This window comes from Scyliorhinus canicula, chromosome 6 (genome assembly GCF_902713615.1).
Source record: "Scyliorhinus canicula chromosome 6, sScyCan1.1, whole genome shotgun sequence".
NCBI classification, from domain to species: Eukaryota; Metazoa; Chordata; class Chondrichthyes; order Carcharhiniformes; family Scyliorhinidae; genus Scyliorhinus; species Scyliorhinus canicula.
Window position 1 is genome coordinate 189,776,400 of NC_052151.1, and position 14,081 is coordinate 189,790,480.

Here is a 14,081-nt window from a genome sequence, read left to right on the forward strand (position 1 = left end):
TTTCTTTAAACTTTCTTACTGTGATTTTTCTTTGCATTATTTTGTTCTGGTTTGTGTTGATTATGCAAAAACTCTTAACATATTAAAAAAAGATTTTAAATAGAAGATGCCTCATGATTAACTTCACAACTGAGAAAAAAATGTCCTTAAATGTAACCAATAAATGGTCAAAGTACATTTAAATTGGGACTCTGCAATAGTAACTGGTGTCCTGAGATTAATGCAATGTTAGCTTATCGAAGAAATGTAAAAGAAAAATAAACAGATACATTAACTTGCACAGTATAGTATACAACATTTTTTATTATTTAACTGTTACTGGTACAATGATGACGACCTTATGTGCAGTAGGTGTTTTCAAAGGCTACGAACAGATGACACATGCACCATTTGGAAGAATGTAGTTTGATTGTGTTTCAACATAAAATAAACTCATTAGAAATTTGTTAAATGCATATGTGACTGCAATGTGCGTCTTTTCCTCGTCTTTTTGTTAAAAGTCAGATATGCACTAGTAACCCATAAACCTTGCTATATGCCCATTGTTAAATCAGGCCACCTAAAATAAATAAATTAAATTGGAAATGTTTCCTCTATTTAAGAGCTTAGAAATGAGAGTAAAATGCCTAATTATCTCAAACATTTTTAGATAAAAAAAATATACAATATTTTCCTGTCTATTATAGTATTGTAAAACCCAGTACAACACTGATGCACCACAGCCTGTGATATCACATGCAGTGCTTCCAGCTCCCCATTCAGAGAAGCCATATAAAATGGCCCCTCACTGTAGCACACTTTTCATATGGTTTTCAAAATGAACTATGACAAGAGATAACTACATTTTAGTGAATGTCATATACAAATACATTGACATACAAGAATCTTGGCAGTCAGATCAATTGACAGTTCATTAAACTGCAGGATTTTGAAAATATTGGCTCTTCACCACTACTCAGAATGTAAAAGTATTGACTTAAATGCCTTGTTTATGCTGGGCTCATTGTTTAGGAGTTCATACCATGGTGCAGTAAAAATCATTGCAAATCAAGGTCATCAGACTGGCATGTCAATCAAGTTTTAAACTACATATAGAGTACGAGAAGGTTTGAAAATAGTTACTTCAGTTCTAAAAGTTCCATAGCAAAAATCTTTCCATCTCAGCAGTAGCAATGTTCCACAGGCATGGTTAAAAGGATGTTTTCTGTATAAAAATGTATTGCAGATATTTGTGAACTAGTTTAAAAATTGACAGTGACACAAGGTATGTAAGACAGTATTTGGTCTTCTCAGAAAGATTGCATGAAATGAAAAACAAATCTGTATATTTCCTATAGTTGAGCAATGTTAAAAATGTATAAATATATAGCAGCGTCTTAAAGGGTTTCCAGTTGCCAAAGTCCACACTAAAAATGTTACATACAACAGGCTCCCAATCAGATTGTGAAAATGTATTCTTTGGAAGTCATGAATTAAATTAATATTTCATCTCTAATTTACTAATTGAATATTAACTTTAGAAATTTAGAAAGTAAAATTATATCAGTGCACCCTGATCATTTCAACTATTAACTGATATTTAAAAAGGCAAAATAAAATTTCTGAAAATTACAGAAAAACTGAACTGAAAGAAATAGATACACAAGACAGATAAAAATATAAAATTGGTATTGCACAGCACAAACCAACAGGCATTAACATCCAGACCTTTTAACTATCTCTGAAGATTCAATATAGAATTGTTTCCAATACAAAAATGTATAAACAGTCTTAATTTTTTTCAGGCAGAGACAATGTTCAAGGATCAAATGTGTTTCTTTGAATAGAGGTAAGAGTTTATGGCACTCATTCTCACTGAAAGTATTTAAGGCCCACAACCAAAAAAAACTTCTCCAAAAATATTTCAGAATCGAGAACTGCAATATGAGCTGCTCGTCCTATTAATGAATTAGCTGTGTTGGGCAATGCATGGATAACATCATATCGAACCAAATTACATTCCTTATTTTCGAGCACTGGCATTAGAAGATTTTGGATCATCTCAGCATACACTGGTCCTGTAAAATAGATCAGACAAGTGAATTTCCTTGCTCCATAAATAATTTATTAAAAAATAGAACCATTTAAAAAAGCTTTATTAGGTCTGAATGTGGAATTCACTGCAAGTCTCTTGTATATTGTGTGACATGCAAAATTACACTGCCATATATGCCATACATATGCAGAAAAGGATGCCATTTTTTAAAAAGCAGCACAAAAGAATGCAGAGGCTAGGAATTCTCATCATTAGTTAAACTGTCATTGGTAAAATCATTTAAACAATAACTGCGACCAGGTATTTAATCTTACCTGATTGTTTATCCTTTAAAGCTGTTTTGCATATCTCAATTCGAGCAGAATGATAGGGGACATAACGATCTTGTAGTGAGCCAACTAACACCACATTTTTGAAGTAATGGAGACCTTGAATACAAGTTAAGATGAAACTAGAATAATTGCTTCCATATTACTTGCGTAGTTTTATTTATCTGAAAATGGTATCAGTAAAGTAAATCTTTGGTTTGACAAAAATGTGTAGGATAGGAAAGGCCTCAGATGTTGGTCCAAATCAAGCCCAATTAAGACAGAAGTCATGTAGAAATACAAGTCACATTATGGTAAAGTAAAAGCACATATAAAATCTGATCACTGTCAATTTCCTGCTGCAGTTGACATTTCTGTTGATTTCTAATGGAAGCAAGGGCACCCTGCGCGTCCCCACGTGCCCCCTCCCTTTCAACCCACTCTGCTGTATCCGATTGACATTGGGATTGTTTAGGGGACATTCCACGGGAAGCCAATCCCTGACGTTTCTATTGACTCCTCTTCTCGCCATCACCAGCACTCTCCTCTCTGTAACACCCTACATCATGCCCACAGTGTCAATGTCCAGTGAAGGCGCCAGTCTGGTACTGGAGAGCAGCTGGCCTCTTATTGGCCAGAATGTCCTCTCTGTACTGGGTTCAAGTCAGGTCTGAGGCTGCCCATGAATGCTGATTATTCTAAAATTCTGTCTGGTCTCCCGGAAATGATCGATTTGGATTTGATCTGTCACATGTACCGAAGTACAGTGAAAAGTATTGTTGTTTGTACAGACCAGACAGATCATTCCATGCATGAAAAAATATAGGACATACATGAATACACAATGTAAATACATAGACACAGGCATCAGGTGAAGCATGCGGAATGTAGTACTACTCAGTAGAGAAGGTGTGAGAAGTGATCAGTTCAGACCATAAGAGGGTAATTCAGGAGTCTGGTAACAGCAGGAAAGAAGCTGTTTGTGAAGCTGTTAGTGCGTGATATGGGGTTCCTATCGGTTTTCCAGCCAATCATTAAATTCCATCCAAATAGAGAGAGAAAATAAAATCCAGAAATGGCACATGAACAGATCGGAGTTTCAAAACTTCTAGACACCAACATATTTATATTTTTAATCTAACAAAGAAGCTAAGACACCTATTTGTTCTATAACGGAGTTATCAACCTTGTATTCTGCAATTTCTGTCTTAACTGTTTTTACACAAATTTGTGGATCCACCCACTGATTTCCATAGATATTTCAATTCACATTTCACAGGCTGTTGTAAAATCTCACAAACCTGAAAATGATTTCAGATATCTTTCTGGCATCTCAGCCTTCTTCTCAGCTTGGTCTGATTTTACTGAGCAGTGCACTGTTATAGTACCTTTAAACTCAGATTACTTGGAAGCTGCTCATTTCTCTTGTTTCTTTCACCAGCTGCTCTTCTTTTGTTTTCTTAACCATTACTCCATGATATGTCATCTCTTCTAGTAAAGCTGACAGATGTTCCCTCTCCAGCCTTCTAAACCAACTGTTTTAGCAGAGCTGTGAGAGCTGCCATCACTCTCTATCTATCTACCAATCACTATCTATCTACAACTGCAATCAACTTAGCTGAACTAAAACATAAAAGCTTCTCTAATTTACAAGGTCTCAGTTACTAAGCAATAACTTATCCTTCTCTGGGCTTATATTTACTCTTTCTGCTGCAACTCTCTACAAGCACAATCGATCTTAACCAACCCCCACACGCCTTTGTCCAGCATGAACCTAACCAACCCCCATGAAACGCCTTTGTCCAGAATAATCTAACTATAGGTTTTACCCTTCCAGGTGCAGAAACATTAAATTAAACCCACTTAAAATTATGCTTCATTCCTAATGTTTACCAATACAAATCATAAGACCAGCACGGTAGCATTGTGGATATCACAATTGCTTCACAGCTCCAGGGTCCCAGGTTCGATTCCCGGCTTGGGTCACTGTCTGTGCGGAGTATGCATGTTCTCCCCGTGTGTTCGTGGGTTTCCTCCGGGTGCTCCGGTTTCCTCCCACAGTCCAAAGATGTGCAGGTTAGGTGGATTGGCCATGATAAATTGCCCTAAGTGTCCAAAATTGTCCTTAGTGTTGGGTGGGGTTACTGGGTTATGGGGATAGGGTGGTGTTGACCTTGGGTAGGGTGCTCTTTCCAAGAGCCAGTGCAGACTCGATGGGCCGAATGGCCTCCTTCTGCACTGTAAATTCTATGAAATAGAAGTAGGCCATTTGACCCCTTGAGTCTGCCCCGCCATTCAATAGGATCATGGCTGATCCAACATTTCTCACATCTACTTTCCTGTCCTTTCACGTCACCTTTCATTTCCTTACTGATCAAGAATCTGGTTGAGAATTCCTCTAAAAACTTTTAATAAATTAGTCACACATTATTTCCCTTTCATGAAACCTTGCTGACTCTACTTGACTAGATTATAATTTTCCAAATGTGCTGCTAGGACAACTTAATAATAGATTCCAACATTTTTCCAACAATAGATGTTAGGCTAATCAGCCGATAGTTACCCACTTTCTGCCATCTCTCTTTTTGAATAGGGGTGTCACATTGGCAGCTTTTTAAACCTTTGGTACTTCTTCAGAATCCAAGGATTTTTGGAAAATGACAACCAATGCATCCGCTATCTCTGTCGCTACTTTTAGGATCCTAGGATGCAAGCCATCAGGGCCGGGTCCTATTTGTCTTTAGCCCCATTAGTTTGTCTAATATGATTTCCCCAGTGATGGTAATGGTATTTAACGCTTCTCCTGTATTCTTTCGTGATAATGGGATGTTCGAAGTATCTTCCTCCGTAAAGACCGATGCAAAATATTTGTTTAACTCCTCTGGCCTTAAAACTATCTTTGTTTTCCTGACACATTACAGAAAAAAACACTAAGTGAAGGCATAACAACAAACACATTTCTGCTACTTTTAAACATTTCTGTGCCACTTACCTGTTTTTTTACTGAGTTTGTACAGAAAGGTTTGCCGAGGATCAGAGTGATCTCGACATGTTAGCTGCAGTAGGGATCCTGACTTCTTCCATTTCTGCATAAACCAGAGTCCTGTTCATGAAAGTAGTGCAACAAGATATAAAATTCAATAAGAGAATTAGAACAAGAGAAGTCAAAGTTATTGACGTATACAAACTCAACTTCAGTTTGAAGATTTTATTTTTAAAAGTACGCTTTAGAGAAATAGATGACTATGGTTCCCAAAGCGCTCCACTACTTTTTTGTGTCATTTTTGGGGCTGCTTTTACTTAATAGAGATTGATTGATAGGAACAGTCAACAGCTCCATTATTGTTGCAACATGTAATTACTAGGATGGTAGAAGACGAATCAGCTGGACCGTGACCTCTTAGCAATTCTTACATTCCTCAATGCACACTAAAATATTGGGTGATTCTCCATCTCATTCTAAATTAAGACAGATTTTTGTTTTTTCTCCATATCATATGTCCACCTCCTTCCATGATAACTGACAGATATATTCCCATTGTGTGGAACTTATTCCTTATTGGCCCAAGGTGAAGTACTCTACTACTGGGACTGTTGAAGCTTGTTCACTCAAGTTCAAACTCATAGACGTTAATCTAGTCACACTGGTCAAGCTGAATATTTAAAATAAAATGGTTTGCCAAATAGTTTCAGCTTTACAAGCTCCATTGGGAAAAATCGAGTCCCAGTCATTTACCAGGAATGATGGAAATAAAAAACAGGGAAATTTAAGGGGAACTTCAGGGAAAAAAAAGGGGGAGGGGGAAAGGTAGAGAAGGGGATTAAGCCAAGGATGGGGTGGAACTAGGAGGGGGGGGCACGGGGAGGAGAAACAGAGGGGGTAGAGCGCTGGTTGCAGCAAACAACACGTGGTGATGGAGAAAATGAGAAATTAGTCAGTGGCCATCTTGAATGGTCTGTGAGCAAGGGCAGACCCAGTCGAACAGGGCCAGGCCCACAGGGGGAGTATGGTTAAGCCCACGGGGAGAGGAGGGGGCTCCCACTGCCAGATAACACAGAACGTGAGGAGCCTCAACGGCCTGGTCAGACATCCAGAGTCCTTGTCAATTTCAAGAGTCTGAGGGTGGACGTAGCCTTCCTACAAGAGACACAACTAAGAGCAAGGGACCAACTGCGGCTAAGGAAGGGCTGGGTGGGACAAACATTTCATTCCTGTTTTGACACCAGGACAAGGGAGGGACTGTCCACACTAATCTACAGGAGTTTTATTCATGATGACGAGCACAGTGACAGACCGAGGGGGGAAATACATTATGGTCAGCAGGATCTTAGAAGGGGCCCCAGTAATCTTGTTAATATATACACCGCAAACTAGGACGATGCTGAATTTGTCAAAAAAACATTGTCTGGAATCCCAGACCTACACACCCACCGAGTTATCATGGGAGAGCTCTTTAACTCTGTACAGGCGTCTGATGCTCACTGTTAGCTCTCTGCCCTTGACAAACCCGGTCTGGTCTTCCATGATCACTTCTGGCAGGCAGCTCTCCAGGCGCCTTGCCAGTCCTTTCGCTCGTACTTCTGCATCAGTGTTTAAGAGAGAAGTGGGTCTGTGTGCTCCATACTCTCAGGGCTTCGTCCTTTTTGGGGATCAATGAGATTCTGACCTGGGTCAGCGTGGGCGCAGGGCCCCCTTTGATAGTGAGTTGTTGAACATCACCCGCAAGTGCAGGGCCAGCGCTGCTGCAGATGTTTTGTGAAAGTCTACCAAAACACATCCAGTCCTATTGCTTTCACTGACTGCATGGAATTAGTGCATTCCATAATTTTGCCAGCTTGAGCGGTGCTTTCAGCCCTTGGAGCAGGGTTTACTACGTGGGTGAAGCTCTTGTACGCCACTCCTACAGCGAGCGTATGAACAGATGGCATCAGCTTTGAATATTTTTGGCTGCTCAGGGGAATAAGGCAGGGGTGCCCGTTATCCCCGTTCCTGTTTGCACTGGCAGTCAAACCGCTGGCCATAGCCCTTAGATGAGTGGGTTGGTGTAAGGCCATTCAGAGAAGGGGCAGAGAGCATAGAGTCTCTGTCTATGCAGATGACCTGCTCCTCTACATGTCTAATCCCCTAGCCAGCATGGGAAGGATAACCGGATTCCTGATTGCCGTCTCGGGTTACAAACTCAACCTGGGAAAGAGCGAAATCGTACCGGTGAACCCCTGGAAGTGAGGAGCGGAGCTGAAATAACTACCATTTAAAGCGACCCAAACCAAGGTACCTGGGGTTCCAGGTGGTCCACACCTGGAGGAGGTGAACAGGGACTTGCAAAGATTGAACTCATTCCCTCTCTCGCTAGCAGGAAGAGAACAGAAGGTCAAAATGAATGTGCTGCCTAGGTTCCTCTTAGAATTTAGATCACTCCCGATCGGCATCCCCAAATTCTACACACCTATATACACACACATACTAGGCCACACTAAGGATATGGAAAACAGTTCAGATGCCATTTGAAGCTTGCCGAGATGTCCACAGAGGCCCTCACTTGCTACAACCATAGGTTCACGCCGATGATGATAGACACCACATCTGGGTCATGGAGGGAGGACAGAGGAACACAAAATGAAGAACATGTACATGGACGATAGACTGGCAACCCTGGAGGAACTCTCTCTCTCTCGGCTCCAACTCCCGAAAACGAACGACCTTGGGTACGTTCAGCTGTGCAACTTTCTCCACAAGGAGACAAAAATCGATCCCCAGAGACCCGACACACTTCTGGAGACAATAGTAGGGCTGGACTGGTTAGGGGACGACAAATGTGGTGACCTCTACAGATGACTCATAGAAATAGTCAGGAGAGCTCAGGATGAGACCAGATGGAAATAGGAGAAGCTGTGCATGGAGATAAGGAGAGCACTCTGGATTGAAGCGTTATATGGATCAACTCCATCTCTTCCAGCGCCAGGTTAAGGCTAAAGCAGCTCAAGGTGGTGCACAGAGTGGCGCACATTATCAAGACCCACATGAGTGGGTTCGGTGTTGACGGGTGGGGGGGGAGCAACACACCCACATGTTCTGGTCCTGCACCAGACTCGGAGTTCTGGTCAGCCTTTTTCGAGGCCATGTCCTGAGTTGTGGGGGTCAAGATGGAGCCATGCCCATCTGTGGCGATCTTTGGGGTGTTAAGAGCTCTGGACATGGAAGGGGGCGGACGTCCTGGCCTTCGCCTCACTGATCACCAAGCGGACAGTTCTACTACACTGGAAGTTGGCAGCGCCACCCAGAAACTGGAAAAAAATGAAATTCTCGATAAAGGAGACCTCTCGATGGAAGATTCACAACCAGCAACTAACTGGAGGGGGTGGGTGGGAGCAGATAAGAAGGGGGGCAGGAAGGGAGGATAGGAAGGAGGTGGGAAAAGAGCACTGCATGGATGAAAGGGAACTAGCATATAGGAGAGGGGTAACCGGGGGAAGGCCACTTGCAGGAGGGGGACACACAATCCTTCCATAAAAATGTCAAACCTGGGAGGTAGACCATCCTAACCTCCCACAGGAACTCAAAGGGTGGGGGGGGGGGCAGCAGGGAAAGAGTGCGGGAAATGGTACAACTTGGTCAACTGTCACAGATGCAGTGGCAGTGTGTGATACCTGTGTTGGTGTTGTTATTATTTTTGTTACTATTATTGCTTTTCTGTTGTTCTGCAAAGTTTTAATATTAAACGCAAAATTCCAATACAATTTTTTTTTTTTTTTTAAATGGAAAAAGATCTGCCGATTTCAGCCACTTTAAAATACCAACTTGAGTTTTTTCATAGAATTAACAGTGCAGAAGGAGGCCATTCGGCCCATCGAGTGTGTACCAGTTCTTGTAAAGAGCACCCTACCCAAGGTCAATGCCTCCACCCTATCCCCATAACCCAGTAACCCCACCCAACACTAGGGGCAATTTTCGACACTAAGGGCAATTTATCATGGCCAATCCACTTAACCTGCACATCTTTGTGACTGTGGGAGGAAACCGGAGCACCCGGAGGAAACCCACGCACACACAGGGAGGATGTGCAGACTCCGCACAGACAGTGACCCAAGCCGGAATTGAACCTGGGACCCTGGAGCTGTGAAGCGATTGTGCTATCCACAATGCTACCGTGCTGGAGTTGCCTATTAGTAAGAAAGATATTTAACTAGACCCAATAACCGCCTCGAATTTTACTCTTGGGGATATTTGAAATGTACACTTGAATACTGTTCTAACTGAAGCGAAATACGGCTTGGATTCATTCTGTGTGGTGGCTGCTTTTGAAATATTGCATATTTGACTATAAATGGTGAGGCCCTTATTTAATCAGAGCTGTCCTGATAGTGACGAATAGGATTTGCTTGACAAAAAAAAAAATAGCCAGCTTCATCCTAGATACTCTTTGAAATATTCCAAAGTTACATTAACTAGCAGAGTTGCAACTCATCGTCGCACCAAATGAGGGGGAGATAAGGAGGGATGATGATAGCCTTTTTTAAATTTACAGGATGCTGGTAATGTAATGATAACATAGTAGAACTACATAGAAATCACAACATGGAAAAAGGCCCATCTGCCCAGCCAGCCTGTGTCTGTCTTGACCTTGCAGCTTTCTCTAGCTTCTTTCCTATTCCTCTTTGAAGAGGTTCAGTTCAGTGACTATGAGCAGCCAAGGGCTTAAAAAAAAAACAGAACCACAAAGGATTAGCACTTGAGCCATGAATGAACTGGTTTGGGTAAATAAGACTAGAGAATTAAATGCATGGTTCAAAGATTTATGTCGGAGAAATGGGTTTTGATTCCTGCAGCACTGGTACCAATACTGGGAAAAGTGGGGGCTGTACCGCTCCTGATCCTGAACTGGGGCCAGTGTTCTGGTGAATTGTATAAATGAAAATGAAAAATGAAAATCTCTTATTGTCACGAGTAGGCTTCAATTAAGTTACTGTGAAATAGGGCAGTAGAGAGGGCTTTAGGCTAAATAATGGGTGGAAGCGATAATAATAATTGCTTATTGTCACAAGTAGGCTTCAATGAAGTTACTGTGAAAAGCCCCTAGTCGCCACATTTCGGCACCTGTTCGGGGAGGCCAGTACGGAAATTGAACCCGTGCTGCTGGCCTTGTTCTGCATTACAAGCCAGCTGTTTAGCCCACTGTGCTAAACCAGCCCCATATCACATGAGGAGAGAGCAGGGCAGAGATAGAGACAATGATGATCAGAATGTGACAGGAACGGAGGGAACAGCAGATAAGGTCAATTGGTAGTTCAAATAGAAATAAATATGTATGAACTAATAGCCATTACAGAGATGTGATTGAGTTCTTGGGACCCAGCTTTGATATTTGACATTTTGGAAGAACATGAATCTCGGGAAAGGGGTTGAGGCAGCTCTCTTAATTCAGGCGAACATGATTCCACAGCAAGAAATGACCTTAGTTCAGAAGACTAAGATGTAGAATCAGTTTGGGTTGAGATAAGAAACAGTAAAGAGAAGTCAGTTGTGGGAGTACTTTACAGGGTCCTTAACAGTGGCTATGCAGTGGTATCGAGTATAGAGGAAGAAATAATTAGGGATGGTATTGCAATATCCACAGATTGGATGGAATCAGATTAGTAAAGATAGCATGGAAGATGAATTCAGAGTTTTTTTTTACTTTTTTAATTCATTTATGGGATGTGGGCATCGCTGGTTAGGCCAGCATTTATTGCCCAAAAATAGTTGCCCTTCAGAAGGTGGTGACGAGCTGCCTTTTTGAACCGCTGCCGTTCCTGAAGTGTTGTTAAGGAGGGAGTTCCAGGATTTTGCCCCAGCGACAGTGAAGGGATGGCAATATATTTTCAAGTCAAAGTGGTGAGTGACTTGGAGGGGAACTTCCAGGTGGTTGCGTTCCCAGGTATCTGCTATTCTTGTCCTATTAGATGGTAGTAGTTGTGGGCTGTCGAAGGAACCTTGGCGAGTTACTGAAGTGCATCATGGCTGCCACTGTTTGGTGGTAGTGGAGGGTTTGAATGTTTGTGGAAGGGGGAGCAAACAAGTGGGCTGCTTTCCCCTGGATGATGTTCACATTCTTCAGTGTTAATGGAGCTGCAGTCATCCAGGCAAGTGGATTTATTGAGTTTAAGGACTTTGGGTTGTTCTCTAGGTGCTACGCAGCACAGATTCTTTGCTTACCTGTATTGACGAGTGCACTGCTGTTGTACAGTGTCCCCAAGTGAGGCCCAGACAAAGAAAGAAACGTGTGCAGTTTGTTCAAGTAAAACTTAAATCTTTGTCTTGTAAGAACGGATCGAATGATTAAGTTACCTAAAGAGTGTCCTATGAAACTGTAAAGAGTGAAAGAGGGAGGGAGAGAGAACAAGAGCATTAGATGTGATTAGAAGAATGCTACTGGGGAGTTGAACAAAATATTTCAAAACATAATGCTATCAAAAAAATATAAAGAATTAAGCATCTTCTTTCATGATATCAGCAACAATGGATCATCAACACGTTTCATGAAGTTAAAATTAATTTCTGGTTTACATTTTCCATTGTGCAAAATGATCCTGGACATCAGAGCTGTGTAAACTCCCAAATACACTGCTAAATGTAATACCTAGAATGGTTAAAATGATAAATGACATTCCCCGTTTTCAAGTGGTTACACAGGCACACAGGGAAGAATCACACAAAATCATACAAAAAGCTGCATTGTGAGGTGGGAAGAGGATATTTGAGGGAGTGGACAGGAACCTGAAAATCTTGTGTTGAAGCAAAGCAATTATTGCTTCACACTGGTACAAAATGATCATAAAAGTGAAGGCCAGTTTTGCCTGAACAGAGCGTGATATGGATCTGCTGATTCCCATTGATCCCAAGGCAGCACCTGAGATTAAAGAGTGCCCTTATGGTACTTACAATATTGATCACTGAAACATCATTTTACTTTCATGCTTTGTACAAATACTGGCACGGCTGATTTAAAAGTTCTTATTGAAAAGTGTGGCATGATTTTGGAAGTGAAAGTCTCTTTATAACAGCAGTCATGACATACATTTCAAATTGAAAGAGTATTTAGTTTTGAAACAAAACAGAAAATACTGGACAATCTCAGCAGGTCTGACAACATCTGTGGTGAGAGAAGGGAGCTAACGTTTCGAAACTGGATGACACTTTATCAAAGCCTTTTTGAAAGTTTGTTCTTAGAATTCACAGAATAGGTACAGCACAGACGCCATTCAGCCCATTCTGTTCACATCAGCTCTCTGCAAGAACAAGTAAGCTAATGTCAATTTTCCACCTTGCCCCATAGGCCTGGAAATTGTTTCTCCTCAGATGTTCATCTAATTCTTTTTTGCAAGCCACATCATGCTGGTTTAGCACAATGGGCTAAACAGCTGGCTTGTAATGCTTGTAATGCCAGCAGCGCGGGTTCAATTCCCGTACCAGCCTCCCCAAACAGGCTCTGGAATGTGGCGACTAGGGGCTTTTCACAGTAACTTCATTGAAGTTTACTTGTGACAATAAGCGATTATTATCATCTGCCTCCACCACACTCTATGCCAGTGATTCCAGGTGCTCATGACTCAATGCATAAAAAATCCTCATGTTGCCGTTGATTATTTTGTCAATCACCTTAAATTTGTCTTTTAATTCTTGCCCTTTCCATCAATGCCAATGATTTCTCTCTACCTACTTGGTCTGGACCCCTCACGATTCTCACACCTCTACCAAATCTCTCCTCAACCTCCCCTCTTAAAGAGGGAACAGAACCAGCTTCTCTAACTAACGTCTTTCGTTCCTGGAACTACTCTGGTAAACATTTATGCATCATCTAAAAGGTCCACATGCTTCCTAAAGTGCTCTTCCCAAAATGGGTTACAATTCTATAGTTGAAACTGAACCAGTGTTTTCTAAAGGTTTGTCATAACTTTCCTGCTTTGGTATTGCTGCTAAGAGCTGTGCAATCAAAGCTTTTCATCTTGTACTAATCAGGATCGCAATTTATACTGCAGGAAAAGAGAGTGCTGCTTGGTTGGCAAGTGGACTCGAATTACAAGCTTTCCAAACATTTCCTGAGCCTCCACTACCTTGATTCAGGGAGAACAAGCCAGAATGTATATAGAGCAGATATAAGACAAGAAATAGGTCGTCACCAAGGCCTGAATTTTCACGATGTCGATGGTTCTTAATGCTGTAGCTAAAAGATTTCCAAATTTTACAGGCCAAGGAAAACTGATATGTTTTTATAAAAAATGCATTTCTCTTGAAAGTAATGATAAACGGGTCCACAAGTTGCCAGCTTACCTGATTTTGGAAATAGTAAGATTGTAAATTTGAATATATTGTATTATCTCATCCAGAAGTCGATCAGTCATGGAATCAAAGTCTGCAAATGTGTCATTCTAGGCCAAGGAAGATAAATATTCAGTCATGGAAACATATAAACCTGATTTTCAGACATGGCAGAGAACTTTAATGAAACTTCCTGTCAGTGTTAACGAAAAAGCAAAGGATACTATAATCACAATGATCTTTTGATACAAATTGGCTGATGGCAAAGTCAGAATGCTCGAACAGTTGTTACGAAATGAGGGTTTCCAAACTGGGAACTCCGATTCGTGGGGGTGTAGAATGCTGTTTTGTTTTGGTGTGAGGAGACGTGAAACCCCAGTGAGAATAAATAGCCTAGTCATCAGGTAACAATTATTAAAGACTGTTAAAGTAAAGACAAATA

The 14,081-nt window shown here is 41.3% G+C and overlaps 1 protein-coding gene across 7 annotated transcripts in view; it reads right to left on the bottom strand.

Annotated features, from left to right (window-relative positions):
* Positions 1-281: 281 nt before the first annotated feature.
* The window catches only part of fam135a (family with sequence similarity 135 member A), a 228,239-nt gene continuing 214,439 nt past the window's right edge, over positions 282-14,081 (bottom strand). For 4 of the 7 annotated variants that reach the window (XM_038800680.1, XM_038800678.1, XM_038800681.1 and 1 more), the window contains 5 exons: positions 13,652-13,749; positions 11,537-11,688; positions 5,336-5,446; positions 2,350-2,463; positions 282-2,057 (listed from right to left, as the gene is read on the bottom strand). In XM_038800680.1, the coding sequence (XP_038656608.1) occupies positions 1,852-2,057; positions 2,350-2,463; positions 5,336-5,446; positions 11,537-11,688; positions 13,652-13,749 (681 nt within the window). In that variant the 3' untranslated portion in view covers positions 282-1,851. Of the gene's footprint in view, positions 2,058-2,349; positions 2,464-5,335; positions 5,447-11,536; positions 11,689-13,651; positions 13,750-14,081 lie in introns of those variants that run through there. The other 3 variants (XM_038800677.1, XM_038800679.1, XR_005461064.1) reach the window with 2 other exon arrangements.